Below are 27,846 nucleotides of genomic sequence, written 5' to 3' on the forward strand. Positions count from 1 at the left end.
CCACATCCAGATAAGCATCATCTCTATTTCTCTTGCATCCTCTCTCTCACCTTTTGTTCTGTCAAAACTACAATAACATTCTTCCATTGACACCTCTCTCTCCCTCTCTCTCTCTCTCTCTCCTTTCATGAGTGCGTAAGAGTGTGGAAATAACAAGGAAACATAGCAAATCCATGGCTGCCAACAAGTTTGCAACCATGTTGCATAGAAACACCCACAAAGTCATCGTCATTCTAGTCTATGTAATCCTTGAATGGGTCTTGATAATCCTCCTCCTCCTCAACTCTTTTTTCAGTTATTTGATCACGAAATTTTCTAATTACGTTGGCCTTAAACCACCGTGCCTATGGTGTTCTAGAGTCGATCACATCTTGGAGCCTGGCAAGAACACAAACGTTTACAGGGATCTTATATGTGACACTCATGCCACTGAAATTTCCAAATTGAGCTACTGTTTAACTCATCAAAACTTGGCTGAATCACATAATATATGTGAAGACTGCTTGGCCTCTCGGCCAAGTTACAGTGACAGCTCCATTAGAAGCACAAAGAGAATTGCTTTTGTTTCGTGGATGAGTGAGAACCAAAGTACTGAAACTAATGGTGAAAAGAGTTTCAGGTGTTCATGCTGCAACGAGAGCTTGAGCTGCAAACCGCATGCTCCAAAGCCTTCTTGGGATGCTTTGAGTCATACCCGGAAAGCCGATTTGATCATAGAAGCAGTGGATGATGATGACAACGAAGGTAAGTACAAAGAACCAAGCAAACCTAATTCTCCATCAAAACACTGGGAAAAGGACAATGAGATCCAAAAAAACAAGATGGAAGAAAATCATAGTGACAAAGGGATTGCAGACGAGTATCAGATACTTTCTGATGTTGGAGGTTTTGGCTTCAAAGACGTGGCACAAGAGGATTGTTCAACGTTCCTGATTGACTCGACCAAGCAGGAATCCGATTATACCAATTATGTTCATCAATCTTTTGACACTTGTCAGTGTTTCCCTGGACAAGATCACTCACTTGAAACCATCAATATGCATTTAACGAATTATATTGCTTGTGAGTTCAATCGTCTAATCCCAGTCGAGTTAATTGATTCTTCAACTACAACAAACCAAGGATCAAGCAAATTGAAAGATGAAGATCTGAGAGAGCAGGATCAGCAGGATAGAGCTTCTGATCCAGAGGTATGGATTGAAACACAGCTCAATGGCTCAACAGAGGCAATATTACTCATGAGAAAGGAGAGTGCAGAGAGGGCAGCTGAAGGACAACGTAAAAGCTTGAAGATCAATGAAGGTGATACTCAGACTTCACAGGTGGTAAAAAGGAAACAAGATGTAGTCAGTGAGGCATGTAGCCAAGTTGCTAATGCTCAACGACCTCTAACTTTATTCCTCTTAGAAGAAGTATCAACGAAACAAAAACAACTAGATGATCTGCCAGGTACACAGTAATTCCTGGTATTTAACAAAATCTTCTATTATAATCTATTTTTCCCCCAACATGGACCCTATATTCATGTCAGGCGTTTCAATTTTTTGATACAAAAATCAGCATGTGGAGCAGTAATAGACAGCATAAATCTGTTGTCTGATGAATGCTCAGCCAATACCCTGATAGGCACAGAGGAGTCAGACCATGCAGCCGATCGGCCTCAAGCTGAAGAACCAATTTATTCATCGGGATGCCTAAAAGAAGATCAGTCTTCCACTAATGATAATGGTGCAGAATTTTGTATCGCCCCTGATTCATTCATGCCTCAGGATGACCTTGGTAAGCCTCACATCTTATTTCCAATCATCAGTTACTCGATTGTAAGAAACATACAAGTTAGTTCAAGATAGGTTCTAAAGTGAAATTGGCTTTACTAGGTTCAAAGACCATGAAGAAAGTTATCCAGCACGAAAAAACATTTTTGATTGAAAATACTCGAGAGTCAGGAGCTGAAGAATCTTTCGATGTAAGAACTGTTGGGACGATGGAAGGTGGTGATGCAGCTACTACCACTGAACCTCTGGAAGCAGCACTAAAAGCCGAACGAAAAGTTTTAAATGCTGTTTATGCAGAACTAGAAGAAGAGAGGAGTGCATCTGCAATAGCTGCTAACCAGACTATGGCTATGATAACCAGGCTTCAAGAAGAGAAAGCAACAATGCAGATGGAAGCGTTACAATATCAGAGGATGATGGAAGAACAAGCTGAATATGACCAGGAAGCCTTGCAACTTTTGAATGAGCTCATGACCAAGAAAGAGAAGGAGAAGCAAGAACTAGAGAAAGACTTGGACATGTATCGCGAGAAGGTCTTAGATTATGAGGCAAAAGAGAAGCTGAGAATGACAAGAAGAATTAAACATGGAAGTTTAAGAAGCGGAAACTCTTCAGCTTCAAGAGGAAACTCTTCAGCTTCTTGCAGCAATGCAGATGAAAGTGATAAATTATCAATTGATCTGAATCGTGAAGCTAGAGATGACGGTAGCTATTCCGGCCATCAAGATACCACTCAAAACACTAGTGCTGGCAATGCAGATTTGAATTTGGAGGAAATGGCACTGGACTGTGTGAGGCATATGAGTGCCCTTGACGGATCATTGGCAGAGTTCGAGGAAGAGAGGCTGTCCATTCTAGATCAGCTCAAAGCACTGGAGGAGAAGCTCATTACATTGGCTGAAGATGGAGGATTTCTTGAAGACGGGAAATCCATTGAGCATTCCTCGATGTATGGTGCCAAAGAGTTTGACGATCATGACTTTACTAGTCCGGAAGTAAATGGGATTTCAGTGAATCGTTCCTCAATGTATGGTGTAAAAGAGCTTGACAATCAGGAGTTTACTAGTCCAGAAGATAATGGAATTTCAAAGGATAAACTTCATCTAGAGAGAAAAACAATGAATTCAATGGCAAAGAGGCTCCTTCCTCTCTTCAATGCCACCAATAACAAAAGTGGAGAAGAGTTGTTAATCGAAGAAAAAGGCGAATCCGAATATGTCGAAATGCAAAAATCCTTGGAATCCAATTTTGAACTTGAAGTAAAAAAACTACCCATTGAAGATGAGGTGGATCATGTTAATGAGAAGCTGCGAGCTCTCAAAGCAGATAGGGAGTTTCTAAAGCATTGCATGAGCTCCATAAAGAAGGGAGACAAGGGAGTCGATATTGTTGAAGAAGTTTTACAACATCTTCGCGATCTGAGGGCTGTTGAAGTTCGTGTGAACAACATTAGTGACGATCGTCTAGGGTGTAATTCCAGTAGACTGCCACAACCCACAAATGAAAAGAAGATTGGTAAAATATTATTTCTGCTTGCATCCATTAATTCTATTCTACCTGATCAATTCTGAGCTGCAATAAAATATTACTCCATAAAGACCAGACATGAATTTGTGGGTGATAAATTCAATTGACAAATGCAGATAATTGCTTTCTCTGAGGTGATCAGCGGTCTGAGTCTGCAGATGTAAATTGCTTAACTTCATACCGAGCACGAGAAAAATGCTCACCGAAGTCTATGCTTTTCTAGTGCCACGAAATCTCTTGATGGAGATAGAGTTTCCCGGGATGGTTCGTTTGGATTGGTTCACTGTAGATTTGAAGTCTTCCTCCATTTTCTTATTTCTCGTTCGGAATTTGACCTACTACAAGAATGCAAAGCGTAAGATATTGTGGGATGTCCTCACTACGATCTTGATTGCCTAAGGGACTGGGAAACATGTAGAGGAGTGTGTCTTCTCTGCCTGACCTCAGTGTGTAGGTCAGGCTGCTTCGTTTCTTTTTTTTTTCTTACTTACAGAAATGTGGGAGGGGATCAGATCCTCAACGAGTGTCGACATTTTTCTTTCTGATCTTTTGGACTGTTCAATTGATATGGGTTTTCAGTATCTACGAGCCAAAAGCTACTTGTATACTATACACATGTATCAGCTTTGTCTATATGTACAAGTGAGGGTTGTCACGAATTCAAGGCCTAGCTAGGTCGAAGTCTTCTTTCTCTCTAGCTCCGAACGAAAAACCCGTTTTTCGTCCAAAACCTCAAGACCTGCTGAAAGGGGGTGGGAGCTTCGGCTCCTCGCCCCCTCCCCTTGCCCTCTCCCTCTTCTCTGTCTAGTTTTTAACTTCTGTGTAGTGTTTTTATTTTTCTTTGTGTTTTTAGGCCGAATAAGGGAGGATCGCCGTTCGAGCCTTTCCGGCCACCAGTTCTCTACACGCGCCCCATCGGTGTGAAGCCCAGCCGCCGATCTTCAAAACCTCCAAATCCGGTGTCCATCGGAGTGGCGCGTAGACAGCACGCGCGGGACGAAAATCCGGACAGCGTTGGCGCGTGGCCCTCACGCGCCACCGACGAACCCTCTACCGACACCACGCTCGGTTGCTGTGGAACTGCTGGCTCCAGGTCTTCCAAGTCTGACCATCGGCTTTCCTCCCAGCGTGAACAGTCCTGCACGAAATATTGCCGACCAAATGTGTACTGTTCATCCGTTTTGTTTTTTTGTACTGTCTTTTGTTTCGTTTCTATGTTGTTGTCCGTTTCAGTTTTTTGTAGCTTGTCTTGTTTTCTTATGGTGGTGTTGTTTTTGTTGACCCGAGTGAGGTTTGGACCTTTAGATCGGACGTAATCCGGGGCAAGACTTTCGAGAGTGTTGGGCGATGCTACGGCCGGTGGTTATACGGCCGGGCTGTTGTGGTCTGTATGTACGCTGGGTGCTCGCTCCACCAGAGCTCGAAATGACGATGCTTGCGGTGGGTGTGTCGTCTGAGGTCTCATCAGAGCTTGTGGTCTTGTAGTTGTTATTGTAGTTTTTTATAGTAGTTTGTTAGCGTTAGTTATAATAAAATAGGAATAGGCTTTGGATTTGATGTCCATAGCAGTGTCCCGTACTCTTCTTCCCTGGGAGGATAGAGAGGACCCTTAAGTTCTGTTTTTACAGAGCGCTTTCTCGAGTTCGAGAAAGTTTGATTAGAAGTTAAGACAATGTCTACCGCAAATGTATTTGTGTGTAGGGAAGCCACAGATCTGTTGAGTTAGTTGGCTTATTACTGGATATTCTGTGTATTGGAATTCCTTGTATCGATAAGTCACATTTGTAACTTCGTTTTCTTAATGAGATGAGTATGCTCCATTCAAAAAAAAAATTGAGGGTTGTCACTGTTCTGTTGTTTAGCTGTTTATATCTTTCCATCTTATAATGCGGTTAAATAATTAGAGATTATTTATTATGTTTTATTTATAAGGCTATCATTTTATTTAATGCCACGTCAAAAAATGTTGAGAGAATGATAATAAAATAATGATAAATAGATTTTTTCTCTACTAATAAATTAGGTGTCCTTGAGATGTTATTATCATCATCTACATCCAAACACATGAGAAATATATGTATGTTATTGCCATTTAGGGACTAATTAACGGGTAATGATACCCTTACGTCTCATTTATTATTATTTTATAATTTTTTTTTTTGCTATTTAAATTTAAATTAAAAATCTTAGAACATGGCTTTCTTACATAATTTAAAAGAAAATAAATTCAATCAATTAACGTAATCATGTAATTTAATTAAAGATAAATTTAATTTTATAAAACTTGACATTCTTTTACTCTTTGAATTAATTTTTATAAATTAAATTTATTTTAAATTAATTTACATGATTACATTAGTTGATTGAATTTAGTTTTTATAGATTATATAAAAAAGTCATATTCTGAAATTATTAATTTAAATTTTAAATAGTAAAAGAAAAAAAATAACAATAATAAAATAATAGTAAAGGAGATGGAAGATATGAATATCCCTAATTAATTAGATCATGGAATACATTTCATCAGACATTTTATAAAATGGATAAACCTGCATGGAATCTTCCATTACTGCAATCAGCCACTTGATAAAGTTGTTATACTTTTAAGGTTCGAGGTGCTGCTTCGACAGTGACGAGCCCAATTTTTTTCTTTTTTCTTTTTTTGTTGGGAATTGATATTTCAAAACACGTCCTATCTACTTGGCACGAAGAAGTTAACAATAATTTGGCGTCATCAAAGCAATACACTTTGATGAGAAAATATATATAAACTATTAAACATGACCGAAGTAGGTACAATATATATATATATATATTTTATTATGGTTCGTACTCTTTACCTATAGTATTTAATGGTATATCTATCTCAATATGACTTCTTCGATTCGATCGAGAAAATTTTATAGAATCTTAATTTTTTTACTAAGATATTTTTTAAAAGATAATGCTACAGAAACCAATAATTCATCTTAATTTCTTGCTAAGATATTTTTTAAAGGATAGTGCTACAGGAACTGATAATTTAATTGAAGAATTCAATCGATAAGTACAAATGTATTTTTTTAATTTTTTTTAATAATTTTTTTTATATATCTTTAAATATTTTTTAAAAAGTAGAAAAAAATAAATTCATTAATATTTACTTTCTTAACTATTAAGTAACAAAAAAAATTAAAAAAAAAATCAATCAATTATTTTTATAGGTTTAAGTAGCATTTTCCTTTTCAAATGTCACGTACTTTTGAAGCGTCACAATGCGGAACAATCTTGATAAGTGTGTTAGAGATTTGAAAGTAATTAGATTGTGTTAAGGAGCTTGCATTTATGGGCAAACATGTTAAGTACCATGTTGAGTATATACTAGGTTGATATAGGCCGTGAAATATGTGTTTTTTTTTTTTTTTGGTCATTAGTGTATCCTCTAAAGTTGTGTTTGGGTAGCACTCAACTATTATTCAATATTTTGTCATTATTTTTCATATATTTTTATTACTATTCATGATTGTTCAACATTTTATTATTAATTTTTTATTACTATTCACAAATCATTTAAAATTACCTGATTATCCAAACGTAACCTAACTAATCAGCATAGGTTAAACTTGTATTGACTTGAAATGCGAGAGGGTTTAATGATGTTCTAACGCCAAGCAGAATAAGGATTACTATAACGACTAGTTAATTAACAAAAATTAAAAATTGAGATTGAGAAAAAATACAATACAGAAAGAAAATTATAAGAATAGAGTTAGTTCATCAAAGTTGAACATGGATTTTAAAACCCACAAGCCGGACTCAAAATACCTAAGAAAAATCAAGATATTGAGAATTTTGATCGAAAAAGCAAAATCTCAATTATTATTTAAAAATAAAATATAAAAATAAAATAAGATTCTAGCAAGAAATCTGTTCAAATCAAAAGAATGATCATTTTTTAAAATGACAGTGAAATAGTATCATAAAAGGAAAAAAATTTAAATAGACGATTTGGAGGAGAAGGCAGCTGATTTCAAGATCGAAACGGAGACTACCAGACGTAGCTGGTGATCACGATGTTTAATTCGATGCGGCCAAGTTGTATTTTTTTTTTTTATATCAAGTTCCACCTTGACTACAAATGTGTCGGTACAATGATTTTATCAATCCATATGAATATAAGTTATATGTTAATAGTCATTGACATAAATTCTGTGAGAAATTGATCCGTACATAATGAATCCATTTTGATGAATTTAGACTTCATTTATTTTTAGAGATGAGTTGAGATTAAAATTAAAAATTTAAATAAAATATTATTAGAATATATTTTTTAATATTATTTTTATTTTAAAATCTTAAAAAATTGAATTATTTATTTTAATTTATATAAAAATTTAAAAAAATTATAATGAGGGGTTTTTAAAATTTTTAAAATTTAAAATTTTAATCTTAAAAATAAATCAAGTCTTAAATCTTCACTTAAAAAAAAAAAAAAAAAAAACTGAACCCAACCGAACAAGATCCATATCCATTCTTTTTAGAGCATTAGCATTGGTTTATGCATATATATATGTAAAATTATCTCTTTTGCATATTCATTTTGTCATTCAAGCAAAATTCTCACATTGACTTATGTATATTTGAAACAAAATAATAATAAAATATTATTATTTTATTATTATTACTTTTTTGCTAAAATCTATTTTTTTATATATATTTTACAATTAACATCCACTACATACATTTGACATTAATAATACAAATATAATAATAAAAAATATAATTTTTTAATAATAATATATTAAAAATATAATAAAATGAAAAAAATATATATAATATATTATAATAATAAAATGAATGTGCAAGTGAATATTTTTTTTGTTATTGAAGGTGTGAGAAAATGAAAGGATTGTGTGAGAGAGTGGGGGGAGAGAGAATTAATTATTAAAATATAATATGTAGGGTGAATAATTTAGATAACAACGGTTTATAAGTAGCCAAATTTATAGATATGCATAAGCTAATGTGGATGATTTTAGAGTCATATTATCTAAATATGACTTTAGATATAGATATGCATAGACCAATACCAATGCTCTTATCCGTCCATTCAAATACCACCCAAACTTTTTGGTAGATGATAGAGAAATCTACGGTCTACGGAACGTACTCGTAAAGTAGATCCCAAGCCAGACAATCCGCACGGAAGTTCATGTTCAGGCCGACATACGAAGCCCCAGTTTCAAGTCTGTTTTACCCGATCGGACCCACAAAATGTCCTCTTTTTTTTTTCTTTTTTTTTTTTGTCCATATCATATAATATCTTGATTTGTTGGTGGGTAGGGGACCACGCAACACAGTCCATATATCCAAAATAGTAATAATATATTTACCATCCTTTATTCTGTTTTATTATTTTGTTAATTTTTTTCTTTTATTATTTGAATTTGTATTAAAAGTTTTAAAACATTACCTTTTTACATAATTTTTAAAAAATTCAATCAATCGATCAATCATATAATTTATTAAATGAATTTTATAAAATTAAATTTATTTTTAATAAATTATATTAATTGATTAAATTTATTTTTTTAAAATTATATAAAAAAATCGTGTTTTAAAATTTTTAATACAAATTAAAATAATAAAATAAAATAAATAGTTAAATAGTATAGCAATAATAAAAAAAAAGAAATATTACATATAGTCGTAAAATCGTAAACGTCATGCAGTCATTTTGAAAAAAAATATGATTTATTATTAAAAAATTAATTTATTTTCATATGAATCTCATATTTATTTATTTTTTTAAAAATAATTATACACCTTCACAGCAAATATCATTTCTAAAAAAAAATATATCATTAGCTACTCAAAAACATCATCCCAAACGGAAGAGGGACATTTCAGTAACTTCGTAATTTAACGAAATTCAAATTAATGAGAAAAAGGTACCCCACGTCATAGATCCGTGCGTACCACCCTGATCTATCTTTATCCGTTCGATCATTATCCACATCAGGATTCCCGGCCGTCCAATTAAGAAAAGAAAAAGAAAAACTTTTTTTTTTCTTAAAAAAAAAGAAATATATATTTATTAAATCGAAACTTAATAAACTCTTTGCAATCGCTCGCTGGCTTCCCAAATCAAACAGTTGTGTTGAAAGCAGCGTTGTTGTTGTTGTTGAGCTGTATATAGCTTCCTGCTTATCCTGCAAAAGCGAAAGCGAAAGCGAAAGCTTCTCTCTTCCCCTTTCTGGAACTCAACTTTCATGGCGGCTGGAGAGACTAATAAACATAAATCACTCCCTCCTTACCCAGAGGTACATCACTCTATCCCTACAAATCGCTGGGAAAGAACAAAAAGCCTTCTCTTCTAGCACTTGTTTCTTTGTTCCTTCATCATGGTTGAGCCCTGCTTGATCTTTTTCTTTTGGGTCTCCAGTGATTTGGTTGTTGCTAATTTTCTCCCCTCCCAGTGCTTCTTATATAATATAAAAAAAAAAGGTGTTTTTGAAGACTTTTTAAATACAAAAGACCTTTCCTTTCGATCCTCATTGTTCTGCTTCTGACAAGTTCTAATGGATCTAAATTTGTTTGTTTAGGTTTTTCTCCTTGTACATGCAATTACATGGATCTAAATTACATGCAAGTACTTCGGTTCAGTTTTTCAGTAGAATAATTCACTTATTTTAATTTTTTTATAATAAATATACGGTATATAGATGATAAATATAACAAGTTTAATAAGAATAAAAAATAATAAAAAGGAAAAAAAAAGAAAAAAAAAATTAAAAATATGTAAAGTTATTGTGGGTAGCATCCTTCGAATAAGCATTTTCCTTATGATCTTCGAGTCGTGGGATTCTTGATTATTTTGAAAGTACTTAAAGCAGTGAACTAAATTTTTAGTCATGCTTAGTTCTTAATACTAACCCTTCAGCTAATAACACTGACGTTTTATTTTCAACACTCGGACAAGAGAGAAATAACAGAAGGAGGGAGTACTCATTTCTGGTAATGCTTAAGTAGCAATTCTGTGGAATTCCGATTCCAGATATCTTTTAAAGCAATTGAAACATTGAATGACACGAATGGCTCGAAAAAATCGTCAATACCGAAGCATTCTTGATTTTTGATACAAAGCTTTGATGATCTAATAAACACCACTTTTTTTGGGAAAGTACATCGAATTATAACGTTATTCACCATCAAAATTGCCCCTTTGCACTCCCAAATTGCTATCACCTTCTGTAAATTTTACGGATGATTAACGGTTTTGATAATCTGGCGTAAGTTGAAAAAATAGGTGGTATGTATTTTCCATCACCTAAGACAGAGAAATGAAAGAGATAGATGAATAATAACCACTTCTGATAATGATTGGGCTTTGGAATTCCAGATGATTTTGAAAGCAATCGAAGCATTGAACGACAAGAATGGCTCCAACAAATCCTCAATAGCAAAGCACATTGAATCCACGTACGGAGACTTGCCTGCTGGGCACTCAGCACTACTCACGCACCACCTCAACAGAATGAAAGAGAGTGGAGAGCTGGTCTTCTGGAAAAACAACTACATGAAGCGGGACCCAAGTGCGCCTCCTAGGCGGGGCCGTGGCAGGCCACCAAAGCCAAAGGTCGCATTGCCACAGGCCATGGATTTGACTCCGACAAGGCCTAGGGGCCGCCCACCTAAGGACCCAAATGCGTCTCCAAAGCCATCTAAGGTGAAGGTCTCAACAGGTAGTGGGAAGCCAAGAGGGCGGCCAAGGAAGATGGCGAGGCCTAGTGGAGGATTGGGAGGACCGCCACCAACGGCATCAACAACTACTGGCAAGCCAAGGGGTCGGCCACCAAAGGCGAAGGCTCCAGTGACTGAAGTGAATGTTCAACATTAAACTCTTTGATGGTGGCGGTGGTGTTCTACGTCTTCATGTCTCTCCTTTGTAGAATTGGGTCGTGTTAGCTCTAATTTGTGTTCCATGTAACTGCATGTACAAGGTAATGTAGCCGTTATTGAGGCTTTGTTGGATTCTAATTGTAATAGAGGATATGGCTATTCTAATGATGCTCTTAGGAGTTGTTTATTCCTGATTCCATTGCATTTATTTCTTCATCGTTTTTGGGGCTAGAACTTGGGAATGTGAATGGTGGTTTTTACTTCTTGTTGCATGGAGCTGGTTTTGGAAGGTAAATTTGGGGCAGTCAACATAGTCATGTGATTTAGTGGGTTGATGACTCGGAGGGAACCGTTTTTCTTCGGTAAGACCACATGTTGTACGATAAAATTGCCTCTATGATAGGGTCTTATCGATAGCCATAGGTGTGTCTGTGTGTTTGTAATAGGCACTTTGGCCCACTCGTGAATTGATGAATGAGGCAATGAGCTGGTTGACAATGGCTTTTGTGGAGGTGGCTCTACTAATCGACAAATGGGTGCGTGGGGGGCTTATGGATTTAACAAATCAATGCATGAAACCGAAATTTATCCTCCCTTACTGTATTTGAGCATTTTTTGAGGATTTTTTTTTTTTTTTTCAATTGGCTCAGTTAGTTAGCTTGTATTAACTTCTACGAAGCTATCAAAAGGTCGTTTTAGGGCAAGAACGAGCCTGGATTTCAGCCATGAATGAACTCTGATCGGCTGTCCCGTCTACATGACTTCGTTGCTCTTCGGCAGATGGGCCATCGTCTGAAAGCTGATGCCATCATTTATTTGCTTGGGACAATAATCTTGACTTGTCTGTGTAGTTGGGGTATTTCTGCCATTACTGATTAGAGTGTAATTTTTTGTGCTAAGTTGGGTTGCATTAACGGATCTGAGGCTCACTATTTAGGGGCATATCTCTTCTAAATGAATGTCCGAAAACGTAATTTAAATGCTTAGATTCATCACAGGTTAGATTCATCACCTTTTTTTTTTTTTTTCCTAATATGTGAATCATGTATTATCTAATCCTAATATCAGTCATACAAAAGGTATTTTTCATCATCCATTTGGGTTCAGAGAAAATATATTTACAATCGTAAATTATATAACCGTCGCATAATCGTTTTAAATAAATTGAATAAAATATATGATCCATATGAAAATAATTAATTTTTTAATAGTAAACTTCACTATTTTTTAAAACAATTACACGACGTTTACGCACTTTACGATTATATGCAGAATTACTTGTGAGGTTGTTTTTCAAATCATTAAAATTTGGGTAATGCTAGGGATCCCGCTCATGCTCTCGCTCCCTTTTTTTTAGTTTTTTTTACTTAATAATTAAGAAAATATTGTTTAATACTATTGTAAATTTTTTTAAAAAAATATTTAAAAGTTTTAAAAAAATGATGTGAAAAAAAAAACAAAAAATATTAAAATTTTTTTTTTCACATAAATTTTAACCACTTTTAAATATTTTTAAAAAAGAAAAAAATTTACAATATTAATAAACAAAGTTTTCTTAATCATTAAGTGAAAAATAAATAAATAAATAAAAAATGTGAGTGGGAGCATGAGCGGGATTCCGCTAGATTCCTATAATTTTCCTTAAAGTTTTAAATACTATTCGGAGCCAAAAATGCCTGACCATTTGTCTTAAACCGTGTACGCTTTTGGAATTTGGAGTCTACCACACATCACAAAAATATTCTAAGGTTGGGGATTGTACACTACGAACCATGTAGAACCCATTTTACCTTCTTTAACGGTTCTGTTAATGTTTAATCAATAACAAGTTAGGAAAAATATTATTTATATTTATAATTTTATTCACATAACTATATAGATGTATTCGATATTGAAAATGATGAAAACTTTAGGTCTCATTTATTTTGAAAAAACATCTCATCTCATAATTACAACTTTCTCAACTTCTAATATAAAATAAAATAAACAATTCAACTTTTTCAAATTTTAAAACAAAAATAATATTAAAAAATATACTCTAACAATATTTTATTCAACTTTTTAACTTTAATCTCATCTCATATCCGAAAACAAACGAGGCCAAAACTCACAATTTAAAATTCAAAGTAAAAAAAAAAAAATACCAATAAGATGAGGCTTATAATATTATGAATAATACTATTATTTGATTATATACATAATAATAATAATAATAATAATAATAATAATAATAATAATAATCAACTTGACAAATTCATTTTTAAAAAATAGTTCTACGAGAAGTCGGTGCAAAGTATATCTATCATTATATTAATATGATAAGTTTTGATTTATAAAAAAATTTAAGATGAGAAGAATTGTTAAAAAAAGAAAAAAGAAAAAAGAAGGGCTTAACGTGTGCTGATTGGTCGACTGCGAGGGGACAACACTGGGATACGGCCCTTTCCCTTTCTTAACCCCGAATCCAAACCCAAACCCAAACCCGATCACGCAATGGAAAAGTCGTCCGCATGCTTTTTCCGATATAAACCCTAACCCTTCTCCCTCATAACTCTCAACTCTTCTCTTCTATGATTTATTCTCTTCATGGATGTTTCATCCTCGCCCCCTTCATAACCCTACAAATCTCACTGGTCTTTTTGCTTTTTGCCTCCCTCTTCACCGCCTCCATCTCTGAAGCCCTAATTATTTCGCGATCGTTTCCTTCTTTTGCTTGTCCACCTGCTTTTCGTGATAATCTCTAGGTATTAATTACTCTCTCTCTCTGTCTCTCTATATTGATTTGTTATTGTGATTTTCTTGGGCTGTTAAATTTGTATTTTGGCTTTGGTCTGATTCTCTTTCGTAAACATATGCGTGAGCCCGTGTATACTCATCTCCATACACGGGCTCACACCCACACTCACACCCACGTGTTCATACGTGTGTGTGTATGCTTTCTTCGGGTTATGTTTACTGCATGCCCATACATTAATGAAATACCCATTGTGATCTTTTAACGGCTTATATGCTCTATGTTGCTTTGATTTTTTAAACTTTGTAAGATTGGGGTCTGCTTAGGCAACGTCATATCTGTTTTTTCTTTCCACTTTATGTTTGAAAGCGAGCAGGGCATGGGTCGTATCAAAATTGTTTGGGCAATTGATTATGGCTTGGTTCTAGGATGATTTCTTCGTTTGGTTTGGTTGGAAAGGGATCATGGGTGGTGATAGTTCCCGGCTTTGTTTGGGTTGTGCGGAAATGAGTGCAGGGTTGGAACCCCATTATTTAGATTCATGTCCGAGTGTGTGTTAGCGTGTGCAGGTGGAATTTCTAAGAAGCTAGAATAGTACTCTGGAAAGGATGGGATCTCTTTTTCAGTTTAGGAGCGATATTTTGAAGACTGCAAGAAAATGGCGTTGGACTTCAAGTCCTTTCTCAATACTCTTTATTATTGGATAGTGGTCCACAATAGTTTAGAGTCTTCTATTTCTACTTTTCATGAATTTTTTATCACCTTTCCCTTTGCTAGGTAGGTGGATCTCTTGTATACTACTTGTGTATTGTAGTTTCATTCTTTTTAGCTATTTTTTGTATTGGCACTAGGTGTCTTAGAGCAGTGTCCCAACTAATCCCAGGTGTGCACAGGCCCTCAGCAATGAGTTTTCTGTAAGTGCACTTTGGTTAATTCAAGGGAAAAATCCCCCAGCCTTTAGAGATTATTTGCATCTAAGGGGATTTGAACCTTAGACCCAGGGGGAGCATACCCCCAAGTCCAAGGCCTTTACCATTTGAGCCAACCACTAGGGATTCATTCTCTTTAGCTATTAATAAAACCTTATCTTATCTCATCTTATCTTGTTAAAAAAGGTGAAAGGGATTTGAATCCACATTTTTCAACGATCCCTATAAATTAGGAAGTATGTTCTGGATTGTTCATGCTGAACATTGGATGGACCCAAGGGATTTGACCTCTTGACCAATTCATCCCTATTGTCTAGATTCCTTACTCATCATTAACTGCTCGCAGTTTTTTTTCATTAAATTTTTTTTTTAATTTTTTGATGTCGGGAAACCTCTCCAAGGCAGGGGCCCTTCGGGCCCATCCCTGTAGAGTAAACCCCGGTCCCGTGCACCGCACCCTCGGAAGTTTCCCTACACAGAATTGGTTTAATCGTTGGCTTTCCACCAAGGAGTGTGGCCCCAAATGATTGTTTGCACCCATGAGGTGTTGAACCTTGGACCTTGAAGGGAGTGATACCCCAAGACCAAGGCCTTCACCACTTGGGCCAACCCCTTGGGGTTTCGTCAAATTTTTATTATGTTCATGTTGTCAGATAAGATCAAATTTGCACAAGCACAGACCCCATACTAAGTGGTTCATTATGTTTTAACCAAGTAACTTTTTAAGAGGCACATGAATTGGCAATTTGTTGGGGGTGGGTTAAGTGATCTTTACAAACACAGACACATTGGACATTAGTCTCCGGTATGTATGTGCCTAATGTTTTACGGTGACATTATCTATTAATAATATTAATTTCTTTCTTCCTTATATCTCTTGAGAACCCCTAGTTAGGGTTGTCTCTGTATATACTGGGCTAGGCCTATTCTTGGAGTAATACAAATTGTTTACATATAAAAAAAAATATTAATTTCTTTCTTTCTCCTGTTTTTCCCTGGTAAATTGCAGGTTCAATTTTCTCTCTTCAAGATTATTACTCATACTGCTGATATTATGGCTACTGCTTTGGATCTGTCCCTCGATGATCTTATAAAGAACAGAGGATCCCGTGAGAGAGGTAGAGGACGAGGTAGGGCCCGCCGTGGTCGTGGACTGGGCAGGGCATCTAATGGTGGAAGAATGCCTGGGGCAGTTCGAAGAGGTCCCCTTGCAGTGAATGCTCGGCCATCATCTTATACAATTGCCAAGGCAAGCTCAAAACTGTGGATGTCTATGCATATGCTTGAGAGTCTGACATGCTTAAACAACCCAAATACAAGGGGTTCTTTCATTCAAAAATAGGGACTCAAAAACAAGAGGATCTAGAATGTTATATTTATTCTTGGAGAAGCTCATTATGACTCAGCCACCAAAGTACTTTCGGTGATGTCGCATTTGTACCATTATCTCTTCAATTAATATGTACTTGGGGTTTGTTGGGTTATGCTTTGGGGGCTTTGCTACAGATCACGATGATTACATGCGGAATCTCTATTATGGTGCGTGAGTTAGAATGCTACTTCCTAGTGTTGTATGAAAAGGAGCCTTGTTTTGAAATGGAGCTCACACTGGTTGCATAAAACTGCTTTACGGTTATTGGGGTTGATGCTGAGTCCTCTAGAAACATCTGATTCGTATTATATTGTTCCAATCACTTTTGTACTTGATGGCTGGTTCTTTTCACTGGAAGTTTGTGATGGATTCTCTTGATATGTGGGGACCTTCTTCGGTGCAAGATCTCAGTTCATATTCATATCGTAGTTCATGGTCTTTTTTCAAAGGAACTTCCTTTGCTTAACTTCAGAACGGGAGCTCTCAATCTTATCTTAGCACTGGTTTGTATGCAGTGGGTCAAATCCTGTACTCCCCATCTGCCATCAACTAGCTTAGTTTACTGAATTCTGATTTTGGGTTATTTGAGTATGTTAAGTATAACTTGATTCTACTCTAGCAGTTTCTTTTATGATTTGTGGGAATTTTTCTGATCTCCTGTTGATCTTGAAGAATGGTGAATTGTATATTCTGGTCATAAGCTGATGCGTCCTTTACCCCATCTGGATTCTTTTTGTATGCTTTCATCAGTCTATCCGCAGACCCAGGACTTTCCCATGGCAGCATGATTTGTTTGAAGAGAGCCTTAGAGCTGCAGGGATACCAGGGATAGGAATTGGCACAAAATTATATATTTCTAACTTGGATTATGGAGTGACTAATGAAGATATAAGGGTACAAATCAAGTCACACACTTTCATCTTAAGTGCTATATGTAGAGGATTTTCTTGAACTTCACTGAAACTTGATGTGCAAACTCAGGAACTTTTCTGCGAAATTGGAGACCTGAAACGATATGCAGTTCATTATGACAAAAATGGTCGCCCAAATGTAAGTATTTATGTTTAATAGTTGTGATTTCATTTATGAGCTAATTTGGAACGTGTAGTGGATTTCTTTTATGTACAAGTGTGGAAGATGTTTTTATATTTGGTGGAACTAGAATTTTAATATTACTTTCTACTGGAATCTTAGAGATAGGATGGCAAAGGGAAGTTCTCTTTGCATTTAGGTTTCCTGGCTTTTTTGCAGACTGCATTAGACTTCAATCATAAGTTGGTCCCATATTATGTGAGCAACTCATTTGAAATATTTGTTTTCTTTAGATTAGTGTGGAAGATTATAAAATGACTAGACACGCTTAATATGGTTAATTTTTCTGTGAGAAGCTTATGGTCATCAACATTTCTGATTTACGTTTCTTTAATTGTCCAGACAATGTCCTTTATATATCTGAGCTCATCCCTTCATCTCTCTGGGCTGCTTTCCTATATTCCTTAGTGTGCTTCTGCTTACAAATTGCTTTAACCTCTCTTTGATTTCCACTCATTGGCTCAGCACACTCTCTCTCCCAGAGAAGTGAGTACTATATGAATTAATATTTAAAAGATTGGCGCTGAGCCTATTCTTGATGAAAGTAACATTGATCTCACTGTTGCATAATCCAGACTCAACTATTTTTGTTGGGTAGAAGGAATGAGAAACAAACCAAGCAACCATGGGTCCTGTGAACTAGAACTCTCATTTTCATTTAGGCCCCGTTTGGTTTCACAGATAGTCTCAACCCATCTCATCTCATCTCATCTCAATATCCAAACACCATTCAAACACAAACACTTTTCAATTTCAAATTTTCAAATTTTTCATCTGATCATTACAACTTTTCCAAACTTCCAAACAAAACACAAAAAATAATTTAACTTTTTCAAATTCTAAAATAAAAATAATATTAAAAAATAATATTCTAACTTTATTTTAACTTTATAATATTTTTATTCAACTTTTTCTCTCTCATTTCCCAAAATCCAATAAACATCTTAACTCAAACTATTTCACTACTATTCACAAACTATCTCATTATTATTCACAAATTTCTTATCTCATCCCATCTCATCTATGTAACCAAATGAGACCTTATTCAACCACAATTTTTATAGTGTACTTCTTTTAATTGGCTCCTGAAGTCTCTTAATCTGGTACAACCAGAGATCGTAATTTGGAGACTCAGGTTTTAGAAACCAGTTTGTTATTTATATTGTACTTTGGTGTTTATAATTTATTGCGTGGTTATACACTGGGAAAGATGTAATTTTTTTTTACTTGGTTACAGGGCTCAGCTGAAGTTGTGTATACCAGAAGAAGTGATGCAGTTGCAGCTCTTAAGCGGTATAATAATGTCCTCTTGGATGGTAAACCCATGAGAATTGAAATTGTAGGTGCCAATGCAGAAATGCCTGTTTCAGCTCGTGTGAATGTCACTGGAGTAAATGGACGGAGGAGAAGGACTGTTGTTATGACGTAAGTTATTTATTTTGCCCCCCCTCCCTCTCAACACTTGAAGCCCAATGACAGAATGTCTTGATGATTTCATATTTTTGATCGTAATTACATATGATGTCTATCAGTTTTTAATTTGTTTAAATGATCTTGTGAAGAGTTATTGATGGAGGCTTTGTTTCGACCATGTCTCTTTAATGCTTGGAGCTAGAGTCATCAGATGTTATTTTTCCTTTAGTTGTCTAATGGTCGATTTTTTTTCCTATCAAAGACAATAATTTTTCAATGATATTTTTCTGTTGAGAAATTTTGGAGCCTGCTGCCTGAAGATTATTGTGTCTGAACTTGTGGATATTGTATTGCGGTTTTATCTTATATTTGTGGATCTTTTGCACGTGAGGTGCTATTCTTGTTGAGAAGTAGTTTTACAATCTAACGTACCACATCAAGCCACGTCAGTTTGTAGGTTTACTTTTGTGGGATCTCTTTGTGGCTAAAGCATTTCTTTAATCTTCTAACACAGTTGCAACTTGCTACTACTCTACTGATGCTTGATGTTATGCAGGCCTGGAGCTGGTCCAATTGGAGGCTCTGCTGCTGTTAAGCGTGGCTCTGGGTAAATCTTTAGCATGCTAATACATTTTTTCTTCCATACAGACATGTTTTTGCCTGTTAATATCAATTTGTATAAAAAATTATTGGGATCACATTTTCTTAATTATTTGGTATTCTTTCGTCATATATGATAGGCATGTTTACTTTATTTTCTATGATACCTTATGCTTTACGTATTTCATACCTTGCTCAAATTGCAATGAAGTATCGAAGGCTGTGTTACTTATTAGCTAAGAACTTATATCTTACAAACTTGTCTGGGTGGAAACTAGGCCTAGCTGAGCTGAGTACCAGGGTGTTTGCTGGTTGAAGTTAGATTAGTCGCGACTAAACTTGAGTTTGTCGATTCAGTCCATCTGCCCTTATTCACGTTTGAAAGAAGATATCATAGGCTATGCTGTTTGTGTTTGAGAACTTCGACTAAGATGGGGGGAGAAGAAGCTTAATCTCACTATGATATCAATTATATAGGCTTTGGATTATATCATTTTCATTAGCTTCTTTTCATGGAAGAACTGGAGTATAGTCTCACTTTGATGCCAATTATTTTGTTCTTGCTGAAATCGCAATTATTGACTGATTCCATATCAGCACAGTTAGTATAGAGATTTGCTACACTACTTACATGTTTCTTATCTTCTTGCAGTCGGAATCGTCTTGGGGGTACAAGTAGCCGTGGCGGTGGCAGTGGCCATGCTCAGGTACAGGATCTGGGTCGAGGTCGGGGTGGGAGCCGAGGCCGGGGCCGGGGCTGGGGCCGTGGCCGAGGCCGAGTCTGGGGACGGGGGCGTGGCTCCGAAAATAATCAACCTGTTGAGATGTCTGTTGATGAACTTAACGAGGACCTGGATAACTATCATGCTGTAGGCAAACATACTTGAATTTTCAAGCCGTGATAGCTCGGGGGGGAAACTGCTCTGGAATTAAGCATATCAGTAGTAGCCAAGACTAGCTATGGGAGATGTACAAATTGTATCTTTCTTTGTTGGCTTATATCCTTTTTGTTGCTTGGAGCTGTAGATTGCCGAGTGTTTAAGCGTCAATCAAGCTGTTTGAAGATTTTAAAAAAAATTGATTTCTTAAAAATTTACATATTTTAAAAGATTTTTGTGCTTCTGCAAACCTTATTTAGTTATATATTATCAATTTGTTGTAGATGAATGAATTTTTGTATGCCATTCAGACGTGAGTAGGCTGTCGAATATTATTGTGACTGACTAGTTTGGGCCTTCCAACTCCCAACATTCAATCGAGCAATGATGACATGGCCCATGGTGCTGAGCATGACACAGGAGCTTTTTTGTCTTTTAACATTGCTATTCATCATCTTTACGCATCATGTTTATTTTAATTTTTGTTGATTTTATTTTTTTTAAATTAATTGAGTTTTTCTATTCATTATCTATGTGATTTAAGAGAAAAAAAAATAAAAAATAAAAAAAATTATGTAGTGTAGTGTAAGGGTGATGAGCAATTTTTCTTTTATAACAGTTTTGACCTTTCGTTTAATTTTTTGTTTTTTTTTAATTTCATGGATCATAAGAAACGCAAAATCAGGATTAAGTTTGCAGTTCTGGGCTTAGCGTCAATATGAGAACTATTTTTTAAAATTTTATATCGAATAAAGAGCTAAAAGAATAGTCTCATTAATTATTCAATTTTTTCTCTATATTGGTACCTATCAAATAGTTTGCAATTTCTATTCCTCATACAGCATTTTTGTAGTTCATTTTGAAAGTATAAAATGGAATCTCCATAAAACTCAGCCCCCATCGGAACTTAGAGCATTAGCTAATATGTAACTTTTATTCTTCAAATTGGCTATTCTATTCTTCAAATTTTGACTAATATGTAACTTTTTCACCTTTAGCTAATCATTCAAAACTTGAAGTCTACATTAGATTAGTCATCACATTCTCTATAATAATAAAATATTATTATTTTTTATTATTTATATTTTATTATTAATTTTTATTTTATTTTCATAATCTTTAATAACTTCCAACAAATTATATTCATTTTTATTTTTACAATCTAACAATCTATAATATAATAATCTCATATATATATAGATAGTAAAATCTCATAAATAAAAATATCATATCTATAATATAATAATCTTAAAAAATACTTTTAGACTTGCTATAGTTCTTTTCATATTTAGAAAGAAGAATGGATTTACTATAGCTTATAGTTTGGATAAAAACAATTTAGCTAATTCAATATGGAGCAAATATAGATGATGTTTGCTAAATTTAAAGATGAAAAGACATTTGACTAATCCAATACCAATGCTCTTAGAGCAAAATAATGTGTTCTTTCCAAGAGCCCATGTGTCACTTGGAATAAAATAAAACAACTTCAGTCGGCTGTGGTTTTTAATGAGAGCAAATATGGTGTGTCTTTTCGCATTTACTACAACATTTAGCAAAGGCAAAGAGTTTCTCTCTCCCAATCTTGAGAAGCCGTGTGTAAGAATGCTTTTGATATTTTTCTTTTACAAATATTTATACAAGGAGCCAATTTTAAGGAGCCGGATGAGCTCGAGATACGAAAATTAGGAAACGTGCTTTTTTTATTATATTTTAGTGGGACCTATTTTTTTTTACTAAGAGCTTGTACCTACATTACTCTATTTCATATTCAGCGGACAGGTGATCTTTTTTTTTGGTTGGTCCCATACCGAGGAAAAAAAAACCTCATTTTTTCTGAATTTATGAGCTACTTAATTCAATTGCAATGAATATATCGATGTAAGATGAAGCCCAAAATACTTTCATGCCCTTTCTTCAGCTTGTTTTGTACAAAATTGAATGGACCATTTTCTCTAAACTACCCTACTCATTAACCGAACAATGAAAAGCTCCTCCAAGCACCATCTACCTCAAAATTTGGCATATACCATCCAACTACAAGAATACTGCACTCCATATTAGAACTACGACAGTAATGAGGACGCTTGTTAAACCGCTGCTGTAAATGCTGTGGCCTGAAGAATCCGAACTTGTGGAATTCATGGATGGGGCTGTGATGTTTACCAGGGAGCCATTCTTGCCAACACTGCATGCACATATCAATGTAACAAATAAAACATTTCAATTCCTCTCATCTATGACTTTGTTCTACATGAATTGCTTTACAACTTGAAAATATGTTAAGGTTTGGTCATCAAGTAATTAGAAATTTACCTTCCTGGAAATATACAAGAACCATGACCTACAATCATTTGAACAACAAATGTTAGAACTTAAAAAAGCATTATTAAGTCACATGACCTGAGACCCAGATAGAAATCAACTGAAGAAATAAATGAGAAGAGACATGTTATGTTGCCTTCTTTACAGGTATGATCTTACTTGGATCTGTGGTTGTGATCGCAGCAACCCCATTGAAGTCACATGACCCGGAATCCTTCCCCATCTGATGATAGTATGTGTCAAAAGCATACGTTGCATGTGCAAGCACATTGTCTGGTTCATAGCATGGTTTTCCCTGCAACAGTGGTGAGCAATCCACCTTGCCTGGTCCACAAGCCCAATCTAATGCAGCCTGCAACATCTTTGAGTCAGCACCATCCCTGGCAGTACAGTAAGTTTGGTTCGACGTATCATTTGCTAATACCATTCCTGATCCTGTCAAGTGTAAAATGTAAATGGGTGATCCATTTGCATCGAACAATCCCCAGTTCTTCTCTGAGACCGGTCCAAGTTTCATATCCTCATTATAGAGCTCGTAAATATAGGTACTAACAGCAATTCCAGGGTGTTTTGGAGTTCCAGTTTTGTTAAGCACATGCCTTATCAAATTGCTGTTATAAGCATTGGCATTTTCTACTGTTGCATCGGGTTCATTAGAATCGCCTTTTGAGGGCCAGCCGGATTCTGTCACCATCACAGGAATGTTGGTAAAATTTAGAAAAGCCATTGCAAAGTATGCTGCATCCACCATTGCATCAAAGACATTGGAGTAATGGAGAAGAGTATTAGCATCAACAGCTTCTTTATTTGGAGGGAGAGGCTTGAAGAGTGCATAATCTAAGGGAATTACTCCATTTGATTGCATATATTCATAATAAGGGTATACGTTGAGCATGAAAAAGGAGCCAGTGGACTGCAAGAAATTGAACATAGGAACCAAAACCGGATTCCATGTGTGATTAAAGAAGGCTTGGGAAGGAGGGAATGAATCAAGGATAATAGATGACGAAAGAGGTGTTGAAACTTTAATTTGACGGTCAAGATTAGACGCCACAAGTGCAGAATGAATGAACTTGAGGGCATTGACGAGAACTGTGGCTGCATTTGGAATGGCCGTTAGCACCTCAGAACCAACAGATATGATTGTGATATTGGTGGCTGGGTAATGCGCTACAACATTGTGGGAGACCCAGTTAGCTGCAGTGGAATTTGATTGGCCAATTCCAAGGAGCTGTTCATTAGGGACAGAGACCATGACTTGGATGCCCGTGTTTGCAAGTGCAAGGAGCATGGCACGGTCGGCATTGTATAGGCGGACATGTCGGATTTGCTGGGCTTTGAGGAGGGCTACAACTTGAGTTGGATGCGGCATGTCGGAGAGGTCTGTTCCAATGTTCACACCAATAAATGCATCTGCAAAATGAAACAAAAACCATTGTAATCTTGCATTTATTTCAAACATAAATCTCTCATAGGTCGTGATTTGATCATGCATATACAAACAACATTTGTGAGGGCAAAGGTTCTGGAAATTAGAGCCAACCACCCCAACTAGACCAAATCATACTGTTAAATCAATGGTTTTCCTTTTTCTAAATGATGAGATAAACAAGGCTCTCAAAAAAGGAAGTATCGGCAAAATACATGTAAGCACAAAATTCAACAGAACTTGCAGCTTCTGAAGCTATGGATAAAAACCTAAAGCAGAAAATCATGGCAGTATTAAAGACCACAACCCCAACCCATGTAGAAAAGAGACAATTTCAAGGAAAGCATCCATAAAAATATTTTTTTATTATTTGTGTAAAATTTAGTTCAAAGGATCAGGTTGGACTGCTATTATTTTATTTTATTTAATTGTTTGTGACCATTTATAATTGGCAAAAAACCATAAACTTTTTGTTTTCCTTTCCTTTCTTCTTTTTCTTCCATTTGAGTTGGTGGGGAATTGGTCCCCCGAGATTCACCCCTGGACTGGAAAAATAGACATCATACTCCGGGAAGCAGTATGATATGGTCACAAAATGCAGCACCCATTCCTCCAATAACTTCTAGGTCCTAGCTCAGAAAAACCAAGTTCTAAGTCCTAAGTAAGTGCCTAAATTCTGCAACCTTTGACCATTTGCACTACCAAGGGACAGGCTACTAATAAAGAAAATATATGAGTAGTGCTACACCCACCGAAGGTGTAGCCCAAGGATGGGTCCTGCGATAAAATGACCCATTAGCTGGCAGGCAATTAGAGAAAAAAACAATGCTGATCTCTCTGTTTTTTATAAATCTTTTACTGCATAAAAAGAAGGAAAGGGACATTATCTCCATAGGGGGCCATGGCATTCATGTTCACCAGACTCTCTGTTCTACATATATACGGATATCTATGGAACATATTTTATTACTGTTATTACTCGTAAAAGAGAAAAGCAAAGGCCACCGGCCTCCTCGCACTTCATAGAATAAGTATAAAACAATTAAACAATCTACTTCCAGATAATAATATTAAAAAAAAAAAGGAAAAAGAAAAAAAAATCCCCTATCCTTTATTTCACTCACTCTTAATGTCATACCTACCAAACCACCAACACGCACATCTCAGTAACAGGGAGAGAGAGAGAGAGAGAGAGAAGCCATTGTTCTTTCTTTTTCTTTTTCAAACATCCGCCAATGCCCATCTAGTATATATGCCCTTATAATTATCTCTAACAAACAAATATATATGCCCTTAATATTGAAATCCTCAAAGGCTCAACGAAAGGAGGGGTTACTAAGATCTCAAAGAGAACACACATGCAGGCAATGTAAAATATATCACAGACTAAAAGAAACAACTGGTTGGGTACCACGACCATAAGCAAAGTCTAAAATCAAAACTATTAAAAAAGTCACCTTCATCAGCTGATACTGCAGAAGCTGCTGACAGAAGAAGAAGAAGGATAAGCACAGCCATCGATTCCTCAGTGGGTAGTTGGGAATTCCTGAAGACGAGTGAAGAGTTGAATCTGAAGAAATCCAAGAGAGATGGCGAGAGAGAGAGAGATTCAGTAAGAGCATGGGAGTGGAAGAGAAGGACCCTAATAAATGAACAAAATAAAGTGGGGCAAAGGTGTGGGAAATATAATAAAGAAAGAATAATAGTGGTGCCCACAAAACACGTGGAAAGTTATTTCTCACTGGTTGATCTGACGGCTTAATGAATCATCTGCAGAGTTTTTATAGTAAACAAGATTGAGCAGTTCTGAAAGGAATAGATTATAGAGAAACGTACCCAATGCCCAAGGAATGAGTCTGTGGCTGGAAGGGATAGCCGTTGCAAGCTTTTTTTCAGTTTTGTTGGTACATTGATTACCTTGGAGCATTGTGTTTGCCCATAAATATGATACGTTTTTTACGAGGATAAAAACTGGGGAAGTGAGGCTCCTCCGCGCAGCGTGCAAACAGACAAAGAACAGCTTCAGTAGGGACAACGAAATGATCCAGATCGCTTCAACGGTCATATTTACCGTCCTTTCTTTGATTATGTCCTTATTATTATCATTGGTACTTAAAATAAAGTAAAATAAGTACTTAATAATTTTCAAGATTTGTTTGACATCAGATTACTCATAATTGCAATATCATAAATATTTTTACACGGTTTTTTTTTCTTTTTTCTTTTTTTAAATAAGGTAGTAGTCTAATTTTATAGATTATTTTCATTTACGATGAAAGAAAATTGTAGTTACAATAAAACATTTAGAGAAAATAAATAAGCAAAAAACCAAAACCTAGACATCAAAATTGCTAAGACAAACTAGTCATATTTCATTATTTTAAGATAAACAGTGAGAATGTTTCAGAACATTATTTGTTTTCCTTAAAAATATGTGTTTCACAAGATTATTTTCTAGGAGTTTCTTGGGGATTTAACCCCGGAGTCATGGCACATCGTCCCATGCCAAGGTAGTGTGGAGAGTACTTTTTTTTTTCTTTAAATATTGACAAAGATCATTGCTATTCATGAGCCAATATATTTTAAAAGAAATTAATTGGAAAATGTGGAGTGGATATACAAAAATCATAAATACAATTTGTCCAAAACTGTGTTGATATATGATTTTGAGCCAGAGATCCGAGACAAACTATTCATTCTCCCATGAACAACAGAAATATGAAGGGGAAGCAGGTGAGAAAGCAGGGTTGGATGGATGAGAGAACAGGCGTCGTTTCATGAAGTTTAAACACATTTTTTTTAGGGCCGAGAAATCAAGTTTATGTTTAGATATAGAAATAATTTTTTCTCATCTCATCTTATTTCATATCATTTTTTTATTACAATTTTATCAAATTTTTATATAAAATATAATAAATAATTTAATTTTTTTAAGTTTTAAAATAATAATAATATTAAAAAATAATATTTTATTTAACTTTTAACTTTCATTTAAAATCATCACATGTCATTTCACTATTTAAACGGGACCTAATTGGTACTTGTGATTTAACTTATCTCAAATTGTTTAACGTGCTTTTCGGTTTAACTTTTTATTATTCCTTGTGCTTTTAATTTGATCAAATTGATGCTTTCATAAATAAATAAATAAATGTTATTAAATCCCTTGACATGTGGATGGGCTTGGCATGTCACGCATAAAAAAAAAATAGAAAAATTTTAAACAGCTTTTTAGAATTTAAAATATATAATAATTAAATTATTTTCTAAAACATTTTCCCCCTTGGTCTTGCACATCCCTTAGCAAGAACGTAGCGACATATATGGAAAAAAAAAATAATTCAAATAATTTTATGGAGAAGGTATTTTTGCAAGCCCACGAGCCCAGGTGTTAATGAATGTAGCATTAGATGATAGGTTTATAAATAAAATATAATAATTAGTCTCTAATCATCTAATGTCACATTATAAAATGATGAGAATTGAAATAATGAGTAGTATTACTTTTTTGTAAATTAGGTTGAATTTTTTTTAAAAGTCTAATTTAGTCTAAAATTTTGGCGAACATTCGTTGAGCACGTAGGATGTATAAATTTTTTAATAATCTAATTTTAAATATTACCATGTACGCGAGAAGTATATAATTTATAATGATATTAAAATAAAAAATTCTATTTATAAACTATTGTGGATATCACATCTAATAGAGTGCATGCATCAAGCATACATAAAAGACTGTTAATAACACTAAATCAATCTAACAGAACTCAAAGCATTAATTAGCACAATAACTAGTTTTTTTTTCCAACATTGACACATGTATAAGCTAGCTTTTAGGCTTCGTTTATTTTCAGAAAATATCTCATCTTATCTCATCTAATCATTACAACT

General features: G+C 35.1%; 4 protein-coding genes across 5 annotated transcripts; 3 read left to right on the forward strand and 1 right to left on the reverse strand.

The window, feature by feature from the left end:
• On the forward strand, positions 1–3,883 carry LOC109007804 (myosin-binding protein 3-like). The gene is made up of 4 exons (XM_018987652.2): positions 1–1,449; positions 1,561–1,779; positions 1,878–3,290; positions 3,419–3,883. The coding sequence occupies exons 1-4, from the start codon at positions 174–176 to the stop codon at positions 3,433–3,435; spliced, it is 2,925 nt and encodes a 974-aa protein (XP_018843197.1). The 5' UTR covers positions 1–173; the 3' UTR covers positions 3,436–3,883.
• Positions 3,884–9,395: 5,512 nt separating this feature from the next.
• LOC109007803 (HMG-Y-related protein A-like) lies at positions 9,396–11,382 on the forward strand. Its single transcript, XM_018987650.2, has 2 exons — positions 9,396–9,604; positions 10,684–11,382. Exons 1-2 carry the CDS (start codon positions 9,554–9,556, stop codon positions 11,179–11,181), a joined length of 549 nt encoding a protein of 182 aa, XP_018843195.1. The 5' UTR covers positions 9,396–9,553; the 3' UTR covers positions 11,182–11,382.
• Positions 11,383–13,658: 2,276 nt separating this feature from the next.
• LOC108983961 (THO complex subunit 4D-like) lies at positions 13,659–20,511 on the forward strand. The gene is made up of 7 exons (XM_018955759.2): positions 13,659–13,927; positions 15,856–16,095; positions 16,969–17,112; positions 17,200–17,268; positions 18,548–18,735; positions 19,280–19,330; positions 19,976–20,511. The coding sequence occupies exons 2-7, from the start codon at positions 15,901–15,903 to the stop codon at positions 20,208–20,210; spliced, it is 882 nt and encodes a 293-aa protein (XP_018811304.1). The 5' UTR covers positions 13,659–13,927; positions 15,856–15,900; the 3' UTR covers positions 20,211–20,511.
• Positions 20,512–22,016: 1,505 nt separating this feature from the next.
• Positions 22,017–25,873, reverse strand: LOC109007801 (glucan endo-1,3-beta-glucosidase 2-like). 2 transcript variants are annotated; one of them, XM_035694742.1, is made up of 5 exons: positions 25,792–25,873; positions 25,413–25,525; positions 22,686–23,939; positions 22,518–22,545; positions 22,017–22,389 (listed from the first exon to the last, which is right to left on the reverse strand). In XM_035694742.1, exons 2-5 carry the CDS (start codon positions 25,471–25,473, stop codon positions 22,239–22,241), a joined length of 1,494 nt encoding a protein of 497 aa, XP_035550635.1. In that variant the 5' UTR covers positions 25,474–25,525; positions 25,792–25,873; the 3' UTR covers positions 22,017–22,238. The 2 variants fall into 2 exon arrangements, with proteins under 2 accessions (XP_035550635.1, XP_035550636.1); XM_035694743.1 differs by lacking the exon at positions 25,792–25,873 and having other exon boundaries at positions 25,413–25,645.
• Between the last annotated feature and the right edge of the window lie 1,973 nt (positions 25,874–27,846).

Source organism: Juglans regia, chromosome 10, assembly GCF_001411555.2.
Source record: "Juglans regia cultivar Chandler chromosome 10, Walnut 2.0, whole genome shotgun sequence".
Taxonomy (NCBI): domain Eukaryota; kingdom Viridiplantae; phylum Streptophyta; class Magnoliopsida; order Fagales; family Juglandaceae; genus Juglans; species Juglans regia.